We start from the raw sequence: 23,746 nt of genomic DNA on the forward strand, positions 1-23,746 counted from the left end.
CCAAGTCAAACACTCTATACCATGGGGATCTAGATGAACTCAACAGGACCTTCGCAAACATACCCGATATATTGGGTTGCCCAAAAAGTAATTGCGGATTTTTGAAAAGAAAGTAAATGCATTTTTAATAAAACTTAGAATGAACTTTAATCAAATATACTTTTTTTACACTTTTTTTTTCTAAAGCAAGCTAAAAGTAACAGCTGATAATTGACAGAAGAAAGAATGCAATTACAGAGTCACAAGCTGTGAAAAAATTTGTCAACGCCAACTATATGAAAAATCCGCAATTACTTTTTGGGCAACCAACTGACACGCAATTTTAAAGTGATGATGATGGACCGGCTTTCATTTTTGATGCCCGTAGACCTTTTGAGTTTAGATGTGTTAGCCATGAGGAAGTTTATGAGAGTTTTGTCCCTGTTAAGTCAAATGCAATTGGCTTGGATGGAGTTGATCCGAGATTTGTACGAATAAATGTTAATTCCATATCTCCTACAGTACTTTACGTACCTGTTTAATTCAATTTTGAGCTCCAGTGTGTATTGGAAGCATGCAAAGATTATCCCCATTCCCAAATCCAACGTTGATTATCGGCCGATATCAATTTTATGCCATCTCTATAAGGTATTCTTGAAAATTCTTCATGTATAGAATGTCGATATATCTTCACCAAGAGTCCCTGTTGTCAGAAAGACAGTCCGGCTTCCGTTCTGATCATAGTTGCATTACTGCATTGGTTCAAGTCACTGAATCGAATCAGAAACGAAACTTTGAGTAATAGTGCTCCTTGAATGTTTAATACCAACCATGTCAAACTATACCAACATGCGATGTGAATCCTTTGTACTTCCTTCACTTTTCTTTCATATTTCTAATGCATTTCAGCTTTGTGGCATTAGCTTTTGTTTGTTTGTTCCTTTGGTTCGTTGAGTTTTGCGTGTTTTTTTTTTTCTTTCTTTCTCACAAGGACTCATCCTTAGCTCCCGTTTTTTTCGCATTGCGATTTTATTTGCCTTGGCTATTGGACTGTGGTGCGTCGTTGATAATATTGCTGGTGCAGCTAAATATGCTGCTAACATTGTTGTTGGTGTTGCTGTTGGTTTGCCCGGCTGTGATTATGTTTGCATTCAAGGCTTTGTTCGCGTGAGTTACGACACCCACCTTATTGTCTCCACCAAAACCAGTTACGACACCCACCTTATTATCTCCACCAAAACCACCGAGAACGTTAACCTATTGATTTAGGTCATAATTAACGCTGAATAACCAATAAATATATTTGTCTCATATAACCAATATCATTGTTAGCAATAAGAACACCAACTAATTAATAAGAAATTGTTTTGTAACTTTTATTGTATAATTCCAAGAAATCTAGCTTTTACTTTAATCATCATTTATTATATTGTAACTTAGTTTTCTTTAAGATTTAAAATGAAAATAAAAATTATTCTTTGTTCAGACTTCAAATTGCAAAGAGTTATTTTTTTTTTTAACCACGGAGGTTCCACCATCCTTATCTGGCGCAGTCGGCAGTTCAGTGGACAATCTCGTTGTCCCTTGGAGGAAACACGAAAACACACATCAAGCCAACAACGAGATAGTGGGTATCAACCCTTTATCCACTGGAACCTAGGAGGACACAACAAATCACAACATGACGAAATCAACAAGGAGAACGAGCATCACGAACTTCCAGATCGGGCTTATGTAAGTGTTTGTGTGTGTGTGGAAAAGAAAATAATAAAAAAAAAAAAAAAAAAAAAAAAAAAAATATATAAAAATGGAACTAAGATTATTTTAAGTAAATTAAGAAAAATATAATATCAAAAAAAAAAAAAAAAAAAAAAAAAAAAAAAAAAAAAATCGGAATAGTTGTGAAAAACTCTAAAGAAACATCTTTACCTTTTAAACGCAATTTGAAGGTTAATTTTTTTTTTTTCTGTACCAACCTTTAGAACAGTGTCGAAGGTATATCGACAAAACAAAAAAAAAAAAAAAAGAAAAAGAAGAATTTGTGTGGTCAGACCGAGAAGTGAAAGTCGATCCTTGTCATAGACCTTGAATGATCATCATTGGCTTATTCGACAGGAGTACAGAAGGAATATCTGTATAGTGGCACCCACTACTCAATAGTCCACAAATTTCTTCTATTAGATAGAAGAAGAGATAGACAAAATATAAGTTTTTTTTCCCCTCTCTCTCGAATATATATAAGCGAACAAATTGTGAAATCAAGAAATATCGGTACTTATGCCCGACAAAAAGAATCAGAAACAGAAACTTCGATTTATCCCTTATAAATTGAGAAAATTTACTAGCCTAACCTCCATCGCCGGAAGAGACAGTGAATCCCTCGCAGAGGATCCGGACGAAGGTATTGACAAAAGTAACCAGACCCTCACAAATTCTAACAGTACTATTGACGGAGGTGATTTGACCACTTTTGAAGGTAGCTCGTGTTCCATTTTAGATCAAATGAATCAATCGACGCAACCAACTCAAGGCCCGGCAACCAATCAGGTCGAGATTTTCAACTCACTGAGAATCCCCGACGCGATTAAGGATTTGCCTAAATTCGACGGAAACCAAAAACTCCTGTACGAATTCCTCAATAACGTTGAGGAGATCCTATTATATATACGTGGCACGGACAACACTCCGTATGGCCAGATTTTACTAAGGGCCATACGAAACAAAATTGAGGGACAGGCCAATGAGGTCCTCAATATGTACGGAACTCCACTCATTTGGGATGACATAAAGAATAACCTCATACTTCACTACTCAGACAAACGGACTGAGACATCCCTAATAAGAGACTTACACAATGTCAGGCAGTATAATAAGGCTATCGAGCCATTCTACGGAGAGATTATAGAAATTCAATCTTCTCTTTGTAATAACATACTTATTCATGAAAAAGACCCTGGAGTAATAAACGCAAAGAAATCCCTCTATTCCGAGATGTGTTTAAACTCTTTCCTTAGTGGCCTAAATGAACCACTTGGATCTAGGGTAAGAGCGATGCAACCGCGTTCACTGGCTGAGGCATTATCTTGTTGTGTCAAGGAGCAGAATATATCATACCAGAGGGCACCACAGACAAATAGGGTCGGATACCATACACAGTACAGACCGTATGAGAACCGTTTTCAACAGAACAGGAATCGCAATCAGAATTGGCAACGAAATCAGGATTACGGGAATACTAGACACTTGCCTCCAGTGGACAAGCGACCCCAATCAAACCAGTTCGACCGAAATTTCACCCCTCAGGTCCATTTTAATAGAAACAGGAATCAGTATCTTCCAAACAGCTCGAGATACCAACCTTATGAGCCCAGGCATTTGAACCACGACATACCAAGAATAAAAGCGAGTCCTAGCCAACAGACTAGATTTAATCCAAATCTGAATTTCCATGAGACAACCACATCCAACAATTATCGGCAGCTAGATAAGTACCTAGACAACGACCCAAACAATTTCGTAGAAAATCAAAACTTACACCGACGGCAGGAATTTATCAACAACGGGCACAATAATAACGAGCCAACCAATATTGAGGACGCTGGAAATTTTTTCAGATCAGCCTCCAACAGCCAATTGGTTACATAAATCCAACTAAACACCCGTCGACCTTACCATACGTTTCCATCCTTCTACCTTGCGGCAAACCTTTGAAATTTCTCCTAGACACGGGAGCATCCTCTTCTTTTATAAACCCCGAATATGTCTCGCCAAAGGAACAAATTCAGTGCGACCCCGTAACTATTACTACTGTCTTTAAAAGTTACCAAATAGATAAACAGGTAGACCTGCCAATATTTCCAGAGTTCAACCAAACAGGATCCCTTAAATTCCTCATTTTTAGATTTCATAATTTCTTCGACGGACTTTTGGGCATGGATGCACTTCTTTTACTCAAAGCCAAAATTGACCTTGCGAATAGAACCTTAATTACCGGAAACGCTGTCAACAATATCAGTTTCAAGACAAATCAATCTACCGAAATTAAAGAAATTCAAGCTAAATCTAAAACCCTGATAAAATTGCCTATCAATGAGCAGAATGGCACTGTCTACATTAATCCCATTGAATTAGCACCAAAGCTTTTCGTTAGCTCTGGTCTGTACAATGTCGAGAACGGGTACAGCTCTATCGAAATAACAAACTTATCTGACGGAGACCAGATATTTATGTTAGACGCCCCATTGGTGGCGAGACGGTATGACGAGACCGACTTTATAGAACTGAATAATTTCAACTTGGCAATTAGTAATGATGGCGAGGACGAACTCGATCATCCTTCCGGACCTCACCTGAACGACTTATTGAGAACAAGTCACCTTAATAGCGAAGAACGAAAGAAACTCTTAAAAGTATGTACAGAATACAGTGACCTTATTTATAGGGAAGGGGAGCCACTTTCGTTTACAAGTAAAATAAGACACAAGATAGTCACTAGTGATGATATCCCCATATACACGAAGTCGTACAGATACCCATACGTGCACAAGCAGGAGATTCAGACTCAGATAAATAAGATGTTAGAACAAGGGATTATTCAACATAGCTACTCACCCTGGAGCTCTCCAATCTGGATAGTCCCTAAGAAGATAGACATCCATGGTAATAGGAAATGGAGATTGGTGATAGACTATAGAAAAGTCAACGACAAGACTATATCTGACAGATATCCAATACCAAATATAAATGAGATATTGGATAAACTGGGCAGATGCATGTACTTCACCACCCTTGATCTAGCTAGCGGTTTCCACCAGATTGAGATGGACCCTAGACATATTCAGAAAACGGCATTTACCGTGGAAAATGGGCACTATGAGTTTACTAGAATGCCTTTCGGGCTAAAAAATGCCCCAAGCACTTTCCAACGGGTAATGGACAATATCCTAAAAGATCTCATAGGGAAGGTATGCCTTGTATACCTAGATGATATAATCATATATTCCACTTCACTACAAGAACACCTGGAGGGTATAACGCAGGTATTCAGAAGACTTAGGGAAGCCAATTTTAAGATCCAAATGGATAAATGTGAGTTTCTTAGAAAGGAGATCTCCTTCCTGGGGCACATTATAAATTCTGAAGGTATAAAACCCAATCCGGCGAAGATCGATGCCATAAAAAATTTTCCATTACCTAAGACACGTACAGAAATTAAGGCATTCCTTGGACTCGTGGGTTACTATCGCAAATTTATTAAAGATTTGGCCAAACTCACTAAACCACTCACCCAATGCCTGAAAAAGGGAGCAACCATCCAGATAGACCAGAAGTATAGCGAGGCATTTGAGACATGTAAAAATTTACTGATGAACGATCCCATCCTTCAGCATCCCGACTTTACTAAACCCTTCATTCTCACAACAGACGCTAGCAATATTGCATTGGGAGCTGTTTTGTCACAGGGTAATATAGGTAGAGACAAGCCAATTTGTTTCGCGAGCCGCACCCTCTCACAGAGCGAATGCAATTATTCGACAATAGAAAGGGAATTACTGGCAATAGTTTGGGCAGTGAAGTATTTCCGCCCGTACCTTTTTGGAAGAAAGTTCAAAATTTTTACAGATCACAGACCCCTCACCTGGGTAATGAACCTGAAAGAACCAAACTCCAAATTGATTAGATGGCGACTAAAATTGGAGGAATACGACTATGAGATTGTCTATAAAAAAGGGAAGCTTAACACGAACGCTGATGCTCTTAGTCGAGTAAAGATAAATGAACCATTGGAAGAAAATAGACAAGAACTTTTCAACAACACAAGCACAATTCATAGCGCGGACGAAAATTCGAATGACGGTATTCCCATTTCAGAGAGACCTTTAAATGAATTCAACCTACAGGTGATTTTCGAAAGGGATCGCACAGGGTCACCCATGACCATAGAGAACATTTTTAGGAATAGACAGAGGAGAATTTTGCGTAGAGAGCAGTTCAACGAAGGAATCATGCTAGACATATTTAAGGAATACTTTCCCCCCAATAAGCAGACGGCTATTTACACGAATGATGAAATCTTTGCAATAGTACAGTTGACTTATTCCAAATATTTTTCACAAGCTAAGACATTCCGTCTCATTAGGTGTACCGAAATTCTTGAGGACATAATGACTGAGGAGAAACAAGAGGAAATAATTCGCGACTACCACGAACGATCGAATCATAGAGGCATAAATGAGACATTGTCTCACCTTAAGAGGAAATATTATTTCTTAAATATGAAAGATAAGATCACCAAAACACTGAACCATTGCGAGAAGTGTAAGACCTTTAAATATGATAGGAATCCCCCAAAACTGAAATTTTTAGTTCCAGGAACACCATTAAAACCCCTGGAAATACTTCATATCGATCTCTACAGTATTAACAATAATCAAATACTGACTGTCATAGACAAATGTTCCAAATTTGCTTGCGGATACGCACTTAGTTGCAGGAATAGTATTACGGTTCTTAAAGCATTCAAGAATTTTATTAGTTCCTTTGGTATACCCAAAATGGTTGTCTGTGACCAAGGCTCCGAATTCGTTGCAAACATCTTCAAAGATTTCTGCAGACAATTCCAAATAGAATTACACTTTACATCTTTCCAACAGACTAGCAGTAATTCACCTGTAGAAAGGTTACACTCCACACTTACTGAAATATACAGACTAATACTATCTAAGAGAAAGGAAAAGGGATTCTCAACAGAACACGAGGAAATACTGTCTGAAACATTGATAACGTACAATAACGCTATTCATTCCACGACCAAACACACACCCTACGAGTTATTTTTTGGACGACCATACAAATTCATGAAGACATTAAATTTTTCAAACGAACATGACTATTTAACGAAACTAAATACTTTCCTTGACGAACTATACCCCGAAATTCAAAAACATGTCCGAGACACAACAAAGACAAGAATCGAAAACCTGAATGATTCTAGAGAGGATCCTGAAGACGTCACTGATGGCCAAATCGTTTTCAGGAAAGAATCAAGAAGAAACAAATTGACGCCTAGATATTCAAAGCAAACAGTTGAAAAAGATGGCAAATTTACCATTCTTACTAAAGGGCAAAAGAAATTACATAAATGTAGATTAAGGAAACAACATAAAAAATAAAAAAAAAAAAAAAAAAAAAAAAAAAAAAAATAAATAAATAAATAAATAAATAAATAAAAACTAAAATTTTAATTGTATCAAGAATTATTATAGCCTTTGCAAAAAGAAAAAGAAATGTCCTATACTATTACTACATGTTTAGTACATAAATAAACAAATAAACAATAATTCAGTAAATTAATATGAATATATACTAGGGATAGAACATTGACCAGAACTACCCTCACGCTCTTCTCACACAAACTAACACTAATCTTTCACTTTTAGAATTCCTTCAATTCAGGCACAAATAATCGAGGTACACAACTTGCCAACACACCAAAGCATTTTACCACTGCGTTTAGGCCCCGCAAGATTCGTCACAAATCTCAACAGCTTTATTCACATCATTAATCTTGAAAACTACAAAACAAACATTGACGTTATAGAATACAATCTTGACCTTTTCGAGAAACATATATTTGAACCTAACATCGTAAGAATAACTAAGCTAAAACTTGCAGAATTAAAGACCAAGTTTTTAGCATTATACCCAATTAAAAGACAGAGAAGAGGGCTAATAAATGGACTAGGTTCCGTGATTAAATTCATAACGGGTAACATGGATGACCAAGACGCTAGAACAATAAATCAACAGATAGAAAACATTTACTCAAACCTAAACAACGTTACATATACACTTTCACACGAACATTCAATCAACTTTAAAATGATTGAAAGATTCAATAACATAACATCCCACATAAATAACGAACAGCACACAATAGAAAGATACATGTTGAGCACAACTAATAAAATAAAACAGGAAGAAGACATACTATTACAAACACAATACCTCAACCAGATAAACTACAACATCGACCTTCTAACACACCACTTAACAAACATAGCTGAGGCAGTAGTTCTGTCAAAACTAAATATAATTTCAAGATTCCTCCTCAGCCCGGAAGAACTCGAAAACATAGAAGTCAAATTAAAACAAAAAAATATTGAAGTCAGATCTATCGAAAATATTTATGAAATGCTAGGCATGCAAGCCTACTACAATGAAACAAATATCATTTTTAATATTCTTGTACCGAATGTCTCTGAAGAAGACTATTTTCTATACCACATAATTCCTTTACCAATAAACATAACTAAGTTAATAATAACAGAACCATATATATTGTTTAATGAAAATTCCACACACCATCACAAAACACTTTGCCCATCGATCGAAGGAACATATTATTGCGGTATACCGATCCGACAGGAAGAAACCAAATACTCGTTATGTATTGGAAACTTAATAAACAATAAAGAAGCAAATTGCCCAATTAGTGACGTTGGAAAAAGGGAATCGATCACACAAGTGGAACAAAACCTAATACTTTTTATACACTCACCAGAGACACTAATAAATTCTACTTGCAGTATCAAAACTCTCACAGTAAAAGACACAGCCCTTGTGCGTTTCCAGAACTGTGACGTCTCAATAAATGGTATAACATACCACGATGATACCGATGCATATTGGGATCAACTCCACATACCCCCGTTACCAAACAGCAACATTTCCGTAAACTCCACAATCGAAATACTTAGTCTTCAAAAACTCGAGGATTTCAACTTTCTAACCAACAACAGAATTAGCAACCTGGAAATAACCACTACAACAGTTCACTCAGTCACAACAACAACAACATTAGTATGCACAATAGTAGTCATTACCATACTCATCATTGTCATTAAACGAAAAAATACGTACAAACACCACTTTCCACCTCCACAGCCTATCACTCCGACCACAACATCTTCATTGTGGCCGTCGCTCTATCTTAAGGGGGGAGGAGTTACGACACCCACCTTATTGTCTCCACCAAAACCAGTTACGACACCCACCTTATTATCTCCACCAAAACCACCGAGAACGTTAACCTATTGATTTAGGTCATAATTAACGCTGAATAACCAATAAATATATTTGTCTCATATAACCAATATCATTGTTAGCAATAAGAACACCAACTAATTAATAAGAAATTGTTTTGTAACTTTTATTGTATAATTCCAAGAAATCTAGCTTTTACTTTAATCATCATTTATTATATTGTAACTTAGTTTTCTTTAAGATTTAAAATGAAAATAAAAATTATTCTTTGTTCAGACTTCAAATTGCAAAGAGTTATTTTTTTTTTTAACCACGGAGGTTCCACCATCCTTATCTCGTGCGTGACCTGTCTACAAGAGTGCTTTGAAATATTAAGTGTGAAGTGTTGCTACCCGCCACGGTTCCAGTTCCAGTGTCAAAATGCAACAAAACCAAACAAAAAAAAAATACGAATGAGACATCTTTGGTGTTGGCAAAACGACAACCGCTTTTCATGCATTCCGGATATTTTTCTGTTTTGTTTGGCTTCTTCTTTGCTTAGCTGACTTCTTTTTGCTCTTCTTTGGTGTTGTATAGTTGAGTGCCCCTTAAGGAAGTGTGGGAAAATGTGCAAAGAGTCGATATGGCAAAACGATATTTGATCGAAAAGTCGATTGAATGAAAGTGACCAAATATATTTAAACTTTGGTTATCGGCAAACTAATGCTGGCGATATCTAAGAGACTTTGATGAGTAAACTTAAAAAAAAATTACCTCACTCATAGTAAAATTCCTTAATAATATTCTCACAAAATTACCTTTAGGTAAGAAGGTTAGGTTAGGTTTAGGTGGCAGTTTGCCATTAGACTCGCTTAGAAGTTTTCGTTCTTTGTGATACTACAGGAACAGGAGAAGATGCATTCTAGTCCCTACCGTTGAACCACCCAGAAGGCTTTAAAAAGCCCAATAGTATGGAAAATGCCCACATCCTTTGCTACAGAGAACCTAAAGTGGAACTCCTTGCGACTGCCAGTGGGACACACACACACAACAGATGTTCTAAAGACACTTCTTCCTCACCATCCTCACAGCTTCTGCAAAAGTCGTTTGGTAAGAGTGGCAGTCCTTTACAGACTCATTTAGACAATTTTAAGTGGCATTGTGATACCACAGTAGCGACAGGCCCAGGCTTCTGGCGGGAATCGAACCCACGACATCTGCACTGGTAATCCATGCACGCTACCAACTCGGCTGCCGGGGCTCCCTGCAAAAGTCGTTATTTGCAACATGTTTTCCGATCAGACATAGACCTGTTATGAGCATCACAATGACTGAGACGCCTTTTCTAACCAGCGACAGCAAAACGTTAGGTCTCTTCAAGTCCAGCCTTATAAACTTGGAGTGTTCGAAGACCATGGTAGCGCAGAGGTTAGCATGTCCGCCTATGACGCTGAATGCCTGGGTTCGAATTCTGGTATGAACATCAAAAATATCTTGAGCGGTGGTAGCATTCGAAGCCATCAATGTAACTTCCAACAGATGCACAGAATCATGTGCACTAGGGAAGTGGTGTAATTGAAGCAGAAAAAAGTTTGTCATTGCACGAAAAACACATGCATTGGGAAATGTGTTTTTCGTGCAATGACAAACTTTTTTCTGCGTCAATTACGCCACTTCCCTAGTGCATATGATTCTGTGCATCTGTTGGAAGTTGCATTGATGGCTTCGAACGCTACCACCGCTGAAAAAGTTTTTGATGTTCATGTCAAAATTCGAAGTTAATATACAGGATGTTCGAGCGTGGTTAGGTTAGGTTGAAAAGAGGGTGCAGATATTAATCCGCCCCATGCCACTATGGACATACAGCTAAGCCAGTAATCGGCTTGTTGTGCGCTCTAAAAACTATAAAGTAACCTCTAAAAAGAAAATTTTAAGTTTGGAATTCCGTGCTACTCACAAAATCCTTAATTGTTTTCAAAACCACTCCCCCAAAGATTGTTCATGTCTGATATTGTGTCTCCACCTTAGTACCGGTATGTGTTACACGCGAACGCCGAGCAATGCCAAAGGAAATGCTCCAACGTCGCATCATCTTCCCCGCATGCCCTACATATGCTATCACTTGCCGTACCGATTTGACATAAGTGAGCACGTAGTGCTATGTATCCCGTTATGACACCAATAGCTATACTGGCCCCCTTCTTGCTTCATTTCAGTAATAGCCTCGTCTTCTCACGATCTGGATCCCCCCATAGGAATTTCGCCGTCCTACCAACCATTTCGCTGTTCCACAATGTTGCATGCGCATTCGTCGCCCACTCCCTTAACTCAGTCTGCGTGGACCCGAAAGGTTTCGGATTAACCAAGTTTATTGACGGCAGTTCTCTGGCCTTCACCGCCCAATCGTCTGCCCTTTCATATCCCTTTACTTCGTTATGGCCCCGCATCCAAACGATGCGGATTTTCCCATCCTCAGAGAAGGCGTTAATCTCCTTCTTACACTGCAAGACTATTCGTGACCTTACCCTCCGGGTTGTTATCGCCCCTATGGCAATTTTACTGTCGGTAAAGATGTTCACAATCGAGGTCCTCACGTTAGCACCACACCACTTCACGCATTCCATGATCGCCCGGATCTCCGCCTGCAGGACAGATCTCAGTTCCTGGGTTCTCAATGTAAAACCCCAGGCCTACTCTGTCCTCCATCCATGTAACATGATCTTCCAGATGGCAATCGTGACTGTGCCGATGGCAGCAGTGCCTCGCTCTCGACTTCAAGATTCATCTCAGGTATCCGATCGGAAACCTCTTCCCTTCCTTCCAGGTTTCCTATCGTCGCCTCGTTTATACCGCGATGGTATGAGCTGCTCCCATCCTCAATCCATTCTCCCATCGCCTTAAGTCTCATAGCCGTAGTGGCTGCCTCACACTTAATCTGTATGTCAATGGGTCGGATATCTAGAATAGTCTCCAGAGCACTAGTGGGCGTGGTCCTCATCGCTCCGTCTATGCCAAGACTGAACCTGTTGTATGGTCCTTATGTTGCACTTTTTCTCCATAGCAGTCCACCAAACTACTGAGGCGTAGGTAAGTATTGGTGTAATCACGCTCCTGTAGAGCGATTGGACTATCCTAGGATTCAGGCTCCATTTCGGACCTACGGGCCGTCTATATAGTGCCCAAGATCTGTGAGCCTTCTCAGTACTCTCCTGAATGTGACACCTCCAATTTAGTTTCCTATCCAAGATCACACCTAAGTATTTGACCTTGTCAGATATCGAAATCGTTTTATTGAGGAAACGTGGTACTTTAAATTGCCTCACCTTCGTCTTCCTCGTGATCAGCCATAATTCAGTCTTCGCTGGGTTGACATTGAGACCTCTGGGTCTTGCCCAGTCATATGCCATATGCAAGACCCTTTCGGCCACTCTGCATAGCTCGTTCGGTTCCTTACCCCATATACCATTCTATCAATTTAAGGTTTTAAACTGTCAGGCATCCGATCCGAAACCTTTGTCAATGCCGTATGGTTTCATGTCGTCGTCGCGCTTATCGTTGTGTGGCCTGACCTGCTACTTTATTCTATCCACTCTCCAATCTAAGACGACCTAGCCATGTCCGTCCGTCTGTCTGTTGAAATCACGCTACAGGCTTTAAAAATAGAGATATTAAACTGAAACTTTGCACAGATTTTTTTTCTTGTCCATAGGCAGGTTAATTTCGAAGATGGGCTATATTGGACTATACCTTGATATAGCCCCCATATAGACCGATCCGAAGATTTTGGGTCTTTGGCCCATTAAAACCAAATTTATTATCCGATTTTGCAGAAATTTGGGTAAAAATTGGGTAAATTAGGCCCCTCGTCATTCTTCCTCAAATTGACCTCGATCGGCCCCGATTTGTATATAGCTGCCATATAGACAGATCTCCCGATTTGAGGTTTTGGGTCCGTAAAGGCGCATTTATTGTCCTATTCTGCCAGGACAGTGAGTTGTGTTAGGCCCTTCAACATCGTTCTGTAATTAGGCCCAGATCGGTCCAGATTTGGATATAGCTGCCATATAGACCTATCTTTCGATTTAAGGTCTTGGGCCCATTAAAGGAGCATTTGTTGTCCGATTTCGCCGAAATTTGGGACAGTGAATTGTGGTAGGCCCTTCGACCTCCCTTTTCAATTTGGCTCACATCGGTCTATCTTGACTTCTATAGCCTCTAGAGGCCGCAATTCTTATCCGACTTGGCTGAAATTTTGCATGACGTGTTTTGTCATAACTTCCAATAGCTGCATTAAATATGGTTCAAATCGGTCTGTAACTTGATATAGCTGCCATATAAACCGATCTTGGATCTTGACTTCTTGAGCCACTAGAGGGCGCAATTCTCATCCGATTTGGCTGAAATGTTGCATGAAGTGGTTTGTTAATTTCCAGTAAATTTCCTAAGTATGGTTCAAATCAGTCCATAACCTGATATAGCTGCCATTAAAACCGATCTTGAATCTTGACTTCTTGAGTCACTAGAGGGCGCAATTCTTTTCCGATTTGGCTAAACGAAGTGTTTTGTTAAGATTTCCTGCAACTGTGCTAAGTATGGTGTAAATTCGTCTATAACCTGATATAGCTGCCATATAAACCGATCTGGGATCTTTACTTCTTGAGCCGCTAGAGGGCGCTTTTCTTAATCTGATTTGGATGAAATTTTGTACAACGGCTTATGCCATGACCTTTAATATACTTGTCCAATATGGTCTTAATCGATCTATAGCCTGATACAGCTGCCATATAAATCGATCTCTCGATTATGCTACTTGAGCTCCTACAAGGCGCAATTCTTATCCGAATGGAGTGAAATATTACCCAATGACTTTTACTATGGTCTTCAATGTTCAATCCATTTATGGTCCGATTTGGACTATAACTTGATATACCTCCAATAGCATGACACTTCTTATCCATTATTATTGGTTTGCCTTAAAAGAGATACCGCCCAAAGATCTCGACAAATGCGATCCATGGTGGAGGGTATATAAGATTCGGCCTGTCTGAACTTAGCGCGCTCTTACTTGTTTCTATTGCAGTCCACCAAACTACGGAGACGGTCAGTTAATGGGGCTCATTTCACATTCCTGCATATCCATTGGACTATCTTCTTAGTCAGGCACCATCTGAAGCGTACGGCCCGATTACTTATTAACCGGTATTGAGTTAAAAGGATGTAAGGTTTATATATCCATTGGTGCCGCATTACTTGTCTTACCAGATTTGGGAGTGAATACCAGCCTTGTACGCTGTAAACACAGTTGCTGGATGGAACACTTATTAGACTGCCTTCTTCTTCCTGATTCCAATAGGTCCTGGTGACTTTAACAGGTGAAAACTGGTTAAGGGTTGCTATTGAAAATAAAATTTTTTGATAATATCAACTATTTCTCTATTTTGGACCTGGTCATTGCTTAGCGAAATGTTTACTCCAATCTCTGCATCACTTTGTTGGAAATGTAAGTTTGCCACATTTTCCAAAAAATAATAAATCCCAATCATGTGACCCCATGTTGGGGCTAGTAGGCAAATTATTTCTTTTTTTTCGTTTTTCCTCAAATGAATGCAACATTTGTAAATTTCTGTTGCCTCTATTAATTTTTTGCGCTCTTTTGATTGTTTTGCTGCTGCTGCCTCCAGTTTCAATAAAACTCATGTTAACACCAAACCAAACACATTCATAGCCATGGCAAGCGTGAAAATTGTGTGGGTCATAATAGTCATGTCTCGCTGACGCAAAGGTCCTGCAGATGATGTGAAATAACGCATACACACACACACACACACATACATTTACAATCACTCATCAGTAGCATACGTGGCTATGTATGCTGCATGTTGAAAGAATGGACCTGAGTGTGTTGCAAATGACGTTCATTGCTGCATTTATAGCATAATTAATTACAAATTATAGACCATGCGTGATATGTGATTTGCATTTTAAACATACCATACCAGTCATTGCATACAATGCACATACGGCACACGCTTTCGCGCCAAGCATTCATAACGGCAGCTCCATAAAAATGCCAAATGGACATGACCCCAAACATTAACGGTACCAATACCACCAGCTCAGGCTCAAACCACCAAGCTTATGCTCATCATTGTCGTCATCTTCATTATCCTCACCCCATTACCCACTGTGCCACTGCAACATTATGCACTGCACTGATGTTAACATAGCTTGCGGGCAGAAGGCAACATGTGACGAATTGTTATGCACGAAAGCCTGTTGCAACTGCAATCGGAAAGACACCCCAGGGGGTTGGGAAAACTATTTGCCAGGGAATTTTGTGAAAAATTAACTTTTAAAATGGGCAAATTTAATTAAGCAAATAAATTGGAAGTATTCTGGAAAACTGCTGGAGTTCGAATCACATAGACATGCGATAGAAGTGAGCATATCAATTGGACATATTATGTTGATAGATTAGTTTGGGAGGTTAAAACACAACGATACCATATGCCTTGACATCCATGTAGGCCAATGAGTTGCCTTATTACCTTTTTCCTCTACATATGCAGTTCTCGTGTCACCTGGATCATAGGGGGAAAGCCTTGAAGTTGCTTTGCTGGTATTTACAATTTCAGTATTTCTATACCCTACACCATAGGATGGGGGTATACTAATTGCGTCATTCTGTTTGTATATCCTCGAAATATTCGCCTGAGACCCCATAAAGTTCATATATTCTTGATCGTCATGACATTTTAAGTCGAACTAGCCATGTCCGTCCGTCTGTCAGTCCGTCCGGCTGTCTGTCGAAAGCACGCTAACTATCGAAGGAGTAAAGCTAGCCGCTTAAAATTTTGCAAAAATACTTCCTATCAGTGAAGGTCGGTTGGGATTGTAAATGGGTTATATCGGTCCACGTTCTGATATAGTTGCCATATAAACCGATCTGGAATCTTGACTTCTTGAGCCGCTAGGGGGCGCAATTCCTATCCGATTTTGGCTGAAATTTTGCATGAGGTGTTTTATTATGACTTCCAACAACAGTGCTGAATATGGTCTAAATCGGTCTATAACCTGATATAGCTGCCATATAAACCGATCTGGGGTCTTAACTTCTTGAGCCACTAAAGGGCCCAATTATTATCCAATTTGGCTGAAATTTAGAATGAGGTGTTTTATTATGACTTTCAATAACTGTGCTAAGAATAGTTCGAATCGGTCCGAAACCAGATATAGCTTCCATATAAACCGATCTGGGGTCTTGGCCTCTAGAGGGCGCAATTCTCATCCGATTTGGCTGAAATTTTGCATGAGGTGTTTTATTATGACTTCAAACAACTGTATTAAGAATGGTTCAAATCGGTCCATAACCTGATATACCTGTCATTTAAACTGATCTGGGGTCTTGGCCTCTAGAGGGCGCAATTCTCATCCTATTTGGCTGAAATATTGCATGAGGTGTTTTGTTATGACTTCCAACAACAGTGCTGAGTATGGTCTAAATCGGTCCATAACCTGATATAGCATCCAAATAAACCGATCTGGGGTCTTGGCTTCTAGAGTGCGCAATTCTCATCCGATTTGGCTGAAATATTGCATGACATGTTCTGTTATGGTTTCCAACAACTGTATTAAGAATGGTTCAAATCGGTCCATAACCTGATATAGCTGCCATATAAACCGATCTAGGGTCTTGGCCTCTAGAGGGCGCAATTCTCATCCGATTTGGCTGAAATATTGCATGAGGTGTTTTGTTATGACTTCCAACAACTGTATTAAGAATGGTTCAAATCGATCCATAACCTGATATAGCTGCCACATAAACCGATCTGGGGTCTTGGCCTCTAGAGGGCGCAATTCTCATCCGATTTGGTTGAAATTTAGCATGAGGTGATCTATTATGACTTCCAACAACTGTATTAAGAATGGTTCAAATCGGTCCATAACCTGATATAGCTGCCATATAAACCGATCTGGGGTCTTGACTTCTTGAGCCACTAGAGGACGCAATTATTTTCTGATTTGGCTGAAATTTTGCATGAGATGTTTTTTATGACTTCCAACAACTGTATTAAGAATGGTTCAAATCGGTCCATAACCTGATATAGCTGCCACATAAACCGATCTGGGGTCTTGGCCTCTAGAGGGCGCAATTCTCATCCGATTTGGCTGAAATATTGCATGAAGGGTTTTGTTATGACTTCCAACAACAGTGCTGAGTATGGTCTAAATCGGTCCATAACCTGATATAGCTTCCATATAAACCGATCTGGAGTCTTGACTTCTTGAGCCACTAGGGGGCACTATTATTATCCGATTTAGCTGAAATTTTATACAACGGCTTCTCTTCTGACCTTTGACATACGTGTCGAAAATTGCATGAATCGGTTTATAGCCTAATACAGCTCCCCTATAAACCGATCTCCCTATTTTACTTCTTCAGCCCCTAAAGTGAGCAATTCTTACTAGATTTGGCTGAAATTTTACACAATGACTTCTAAAGGGTGATTTTTTTGAGGTTAGGATTTTCATGCGTTAGTATTTGACAGATCACGTGGGATTTCAGACATGGTGTCAAAGAGAAAGATGCTCAGTATGCTTTGACATTTCATCATGAATAGACTTACTAACGAGCAACGCTTGCAAATCATTGAATTTTATTACCAAAATCAGTGTTCGGTTCGAAATGTGTTCAAATTTTGACAAATTTTGTTCAGCGATGAGGCTCATTTCTGGTTGAATGGCTACGTAAATAAGCAAAATTGCCGCATTTGGAGTGAAGAGCAACCAGAAGCCGTTCAAGAACTGCCCATGCATCCCGAAAAATGCACTGTTTGGTGTGGTTTGTACGCTGGTGGAATCATTGGACCGTATTTTTTCAAAGATGCTGTTGGACGCAACGTTACGGTGAATGAACACATTTCGAACCGAACACTGATTTTGGTAATAAAATTCAATGATTTGCAAGCGTTGCTCGTTAGTAAGTCTATTCATGATGAAATGTCAAAGCATACTGAGCATCTTTCTCTTTGACAACATGTCTGAAATCCCACGTGATCTGTCAAATACTAATGCATGAAAATCCTAACCTCAAAAAAATCACCCTTTATTATGGTCTCCAATATTCAGTTCAATTATGGTCCGAAATGAACCATAACTTGATATTGTTCCAATAACATAGCAATTCTGTTCTTTTATCCATTGTTTGCCTAAAAAGAGATACCAAGGCAAGAGCTCGACAAATGCGATCCATGGTGGAGGGTATATAAGATTTGGCCCGGCCGAACTTATCACGCTTTTACTTGTTATACCCTACACCACTACTGTGGTACAGGGTATTATAACTTTGTGAATTAGTTTGTAACACCTAAAAGGAAGAGAGATAGACCCATTGATAAGTATACCGATCGACTGAGAATCACTTTCTGGTTTCGATTTAGCTATATCCATCTGTCTGTCTGTCAGTCTGTGCGTCTGTTTGTCCATCCATCTGTCTGTCCGTCTGTCCAAGCTAATTTGTGTACGAGCTATAGGTCGCAATTTTTATCCGATCGTCTTCAAATTTGGTATGGTCATGTTTTTTGGTCTAGAGACAAAGCCTGTTAAAATTGGAAAAAATCGGTTCAGATTTGGATATTGCTCCCTTATATATGTTCGTCCGATTTCCAGTAATAATGCAATAAAGTAGTCATTTGTTAACCGATTCTGTTGAAATTTGCTAAGAAGAATTTTCTTATGACTCTTGAAATTACAGGTAAATTTCATAAAAATCGGTTCAGATTTGGATATAGCTCCCATATATATGTTCGTCCGATTTGCACTAATAATGCAATAAAATGGTCAATTGTTAACCGATTCTGGTGAAATTTGGTAGGAAGAATTTTCTTATGACTTTCAATATTAAAGGTGAATTTTATAAAAATCGGATATAGCTCCCATATATATGTTCGTCCGATTTGCAGTAATACCCCAATAAAATAATAATTTGTTCACCGATTCTCTCGAAATTTGGCATGAAGGATTTTCTCATGACTTCCAACTTTACAGGTGAATTTCATAAAAATCGGTTCAGATTTGGATATAGCTCCCATATATATGTTCGTCCGAATTGTAGTAATATGGCAATGAAATAGTCATTTGTTAACCGATTCCTTTGAAATTTGGTAGGAAGAAATTTCTTATGACCCCCGACATTACAGGTTAATTTCATAGAAATCGGTTCAGATTTGGATATAGCTCCCTTATATATGTTCATCCGATTTGCAGTAATATGGCAATAAAATGGTAATTTGTTAACCGATTCTCTCTCAATTCGGCACGAAGGGTTTTCTTATGACTTCCAACATTACAGATGGATTTCATAGAAATCGGTTCAGATTTGTATATAGCTCTCTTATATATGTTCGTCCGATTTGCAGTAATAATGCAATGAAATGGTCATTTGTTAACCGATTCTGTTGAAATTTGGCAGGAGTAATTTTCTTATGACTTCCAACTTTACATGTAAATTTCATGGAAATCGGTTCAAATTTGGATATAGCTCCTATATATATGTTCGTCCGATTTGCAGTAATACAGCAATAAAATGATCATTTGTTAACCGATTCTGTTGAAATTTGGTAGGAAGGATTTTCTTATGACTTCCCACATTAAAGGTGAATTTCATAAAAATCGGTTCAGATTTGGATATAGCTCCCATATATATGTTCGTCCGATTTGCAGTAATAATGCAATAAAATTGTCATTTGTTAACCGATTCCGTTGAAATTTGGTAGGAAGAATTTCCTTATGACTCCCGACATTACTGGCGAATTTCATAGAAGTCGGTTCAGATTTGGATATAGCTTCCATATATATGTTCGTCCGATTTGCAGTAATAATGCAATAAAATGGTCATTTGTTGACCGATTCTCTCGCAATTTGCCATGAAGGATTTTCTTATGACTTCCGATATTACAGGTGGATTTCATAAAAATCGGTTCAGATTTGGATATAGCTCCCATATATATGTTCGTCCGATTTGCAGTAATAATGCGATAAAATAGTCATTTGTTGACCGATTCTCTCGCAATTTGGCATGAAGAATTTTCTTATGACTTTCAATATTATAGGTAAATTTTATAAAAATAGGTTCAGATTTGGATATAGCTCCCATATATATGTTCGTCCGATTTGCAGTAATACAGCAATAAAATGATCATTTATTAACCGATTCTCTCGCAATTTGGAAAGAAAGATTTTCTTATGACTTCCGACATAACAGGTGATTTTTATAGAAATCGGTTCATATTTAGGCATAGCTCCCATACATATGTTCGTCCGATTTTCAGTAATAATGCAATTAAATGGTCATTTGTTAACCGATTCTCTCGCAATTTGTTAGGAAGGATTTTCTTATGACTCTCAACATTACTGGTGAATTTCGTGGAAATCGGTTCGGATTTAGATATAGCTCTCACATATACATATCGCCCGATTTTCGCTCCTAGAGTCACTGCAAGCGCATTTATTGACCAATCTTCCGAAAATTTTGTACAACGCTTTCCTCGATGACCTCGATGACATTGACCACAATGTCTTTGAAATTTGCTCGAAATCGGTTCAGATTTAGACATAGCTCCCATATATATGTTTGTCCGATTTGCAGTAATATTGCAATGAAATGGTCATTTGTTATCCGATTCTCTCGAAATTTGGCAGGAAGGATTTTCTCTTGATTCTCGACATGACTGGTGGTTTTTACAGAAATCGCCCTAGATTTAGATATAGCCTTCATATATATATAGCGCCCGATTTTCACTCCAAGAGCCACTGCAAGCGCATCGTTTGACCAATCTTGCCAAAATTTTGCACAAAGCTTTCCTCGACAACTACCACCATATCTGAGAAGTTTGCTCCAAATCGGTTCGGAATTAGATATAGCTCCCATATATATGTTTATCAGATTTTGGGTAATTTGCAATAATGTTGTCATTTGTCAACCATAGTTATAACAGTGTGAATATATTTGCTCGAAATTTGATACGGATTGTTTTATAACCCATCTTAAAACATTTGCCGAAGTCCATTAAAATTGATTCCGAATTGGATATAGCTCCCACATTGTAGGGTAGGTGTAGGGTATTATAAAGTCGCCACCGCCCGACTTTTGCCCTTCCTTACTGGTTTTCTTCTGTTTTACACTGAGTTCCCTATTAGCTATACTCTCAAGCATCCAATATCTTTACAGCCCGGACAGTTTAATACTAAACTCGTATAAAGAGAATGGCTACTTTAAATTTTAAACAAGCACTCCATATGAGTTTAAACGATTTCCTTAGTATACACAAGTATTAAATTTGACAATGTCTCTTTGTCATCCTTATTGCTTGATATTGATGACTTTCTTACGCTCGGTTGACCTGTCCCATCTAATTCGAATGTGTACAAATAGCATCTTCAGTATCAATATCCACATCCTATGGCACAATAAGCCATTGATGGTATTTTGGAAGAGTTTAATATAATGTTTCGTGCTTTTCGTTAGTCGTTGCAGTCTTCTTTTTTTTTTTTTTTGTCTTTTGCCTGAAGAGTAATTGAAGTGTTGTAGCTCTTCTTCTGGTCGTCAGAGGGGACAAAAGTTGTTGTCTTGGTTTATATTGTCGTTGCTGCAATTTTTTTTTGTGTGTGTGTGTTTGTCCTTTGATACTAAGCCTTAGCCTTTGTTTTCGTTTTCCTTTGCAATGCGTGATGTCATTTTGTTCAATGAGAAAATAGATGAATGACCGAAGAGCCCAGCGACTGGCAACACAACGTACTGGACATGCCATCCATAAACAGGTAACATTAGATCATTACGGATAATCGTGAGTTGAATACCATTCGAGGTCGATAATGGCAAGGATGCCAAAGGCCACAAGGAGGTTAGAGGCATGTTGGTTTCCTTTTTTTATTATTTGGAAAAGTTTAAAGAAATATTTGAGATTAGAACAGAAATTTAGAGTTCTTCGAAATTGGAGTTTGTTTTCCTACCGAAGGCCACGATAGCGCAGAGGTTAGCATGTCCGTCTACGACGCTAATCGCCTGGGTTCGAGTTCTGACGAGACCATCAGAAAAAACATTTCAGCGGTGGTTTTCCTCTCCTAAAGCTGGCAACATTTGTGAGGTACTATGCCATGTGAAAACTTCTATCCAAAGAGGTGTCGCACTGCGGCACGCCGCTCGGATATGAGTGCATTTTTTTAACGGATGTTAAAGATAACGACCCAGGTGACACCTCGGGAGGTTTGTGTCCTCATTTGAGACGAAGAAAATACCATCATTACACTGGAAATTTATATAGGAGCCACGTATAGCGCGAATGGTTCTGGAAGGGTCAATCTTTTCCAAAAGGGATTTGTGCAAACTAATTTTGATAACAACTGAAGTGGTGGTGAGTACCCAAAAAATGCGAGCCAGTTAATGCCTTAAATAAGTGCTTAGATATTCGACGAAATATTTGGCCATTTTGAAGTATGCTACCAACTGAGAGTTACATTAAGCTAACATTTAGCACTGATTGAAGCCTTATGTAAAAACTTCCCCCCAAATATTGAGACGACACTCAAAATCAACGAGAAAAAGGAAACAAAAGGCAACGAGCAACAATCACCCCAAAGTTAAAAAAAAAAAACAAAAATAATAGGGGAAAAACCTCGAAAACACAAACTTGGCAAATGAAACAACTTTGGAGGTGATCAATCCTTAAAGTGCATTTCCTTTGGCAGCTGAAACGAAAAACTTTTCGCCATGCAATGTGCTGTGCATAGTTCAGCAGGACGACAGCAACGAGCGACCACGACATAAATGAATGTCAATTCGTAGTCGGCAAGAAAATGTCAAAAGCAAATGGTTTTTCTGCCATTGGCATCTAAGTTCGGTGCTAAGGAAAATGGGAGACCGCATGATACCGCTCTGTGCTCTGTGTCCAAACGTCGCCATTATTAGCCCTACTTGGACGCGTAAATGTTATCATTGTAAAGTTTGCTTTGAAGTCATCACTGCTGTTGCCAATAGTGGCAGTGGCTAAAAGTTTTCCTTCGAAGTGTCCTTAATGTCTGGGGCTCGGTGTGTGAGTTGCATGTATATATTTTAAATGCCCTGAAACCCGTTAACAGTTAAGTGGATAAAGCCAATTTATGAGTTTCGACAATTTTTTTTTTATTTGTTTGTTGCTATTGCAGTTTTTTTCCTTCTTCTCTCCTCTTTGTCTCTGATTCGGGCTATTTGCTTCCCAATTTTTTTATTGGCTGTGTTGAACATTTTTTTTTTTTTTTTGGTTCTTCTTGTATAAGGATGAAGGAAAATGTTCTGCACCATGGTGTGTTTGTAGCTTATGAATATGTCTGAGAGTTGATGGAACGACCATAGGAATGTCAATGTATGGGAGGTTCCATTCAAAGCAGCAGTGTTGTGAGGTTGTGATAGCCAGTCCAGAGATGTCTGGGCCTGAGACGAGTGGGTCTGGCTGGGCAGTTAAACAGGTGACGTGTGTCGTGTGGTCCCTGGTCACAATCGGTACATACATCCTTCACGTTGGCATCAATCCTTGCTCTGTAGGAATTGAGGCGGCTGCATCTGCCGGAACGTAATTGAGCCAGATCTACCCTGGTTTGCCGGGGGAGGCCAATTTCTTTAGGTGCAATGGGAGGCGGTCGTTCTCCAAGGACCATATTCACCCGGTAGCTATACACCGCATCTGCTACCGTGTGCATGAATGTAGTC

The 23,746-nt window shown here is 38.9% G+C and overlaps 1 protein-coding gene across 1 annotated transcript; it reads left to right on the forward strand.

Moving 5' to 3' along the window:
• The first annotated feature begins 7,969 nt into the window (after window positions 1-7,969).
• LOC131997601 (uncharacterized) lies at window positions 7,970-9,215 on the forward strand. The gene is made up of 2 exons (XM_059368583.1): window positions 7,970-8,841; window positions 8,926-9,215. The coding sequence occupies exons 1-2, from the start codon at window positions 8,173-8,175 to the stop codon at window positions 9,076-9,078; spliced, it is 822 nt and encodes a 273-aa protein (XP_059224566.1). The 5' UTR covers window positions 7,970-8,172; the 3' UTR covers window positions 9,079-9,215.
• The last annotated feature ends 14,531 nt before the right edge of the window (window positions 9,216-23,746 follow it).

The sequence above is a fragment of the Stomoxys calcitrans genome, chromosome 5, assembly GCF_963082655.1.
Source record: "Stomoxys calcitrans chromosome 5, idStoCalc2.1, whole genome shotgun sequence".
Classification (NCBI taxonomy): domain Eukaryota; kingdom Metazoa; phylum Arthropoda; class Insecta; order Diptera; family Muscidae; genus Stomoxys; species Stomoxys calcitrans.

What these genes read in the sequence shown, in the direction of transcription:
- LOC131997601 (XM_059368583.1), top strand. Translation starts at nt 8,173, where the DNA reads ATGCTAGGCATGCAAGCCTACTACAATGAAACAAATATCATTTTTAAT. An exon ending in TCACAACAACAACAACATTA is followed by an intron (nt 8,842 to 8,925) that starts GTATGCACAATA and finishes CCACCTCCACAG; the next exon opens with CCTATCACTCCGACCACAAC.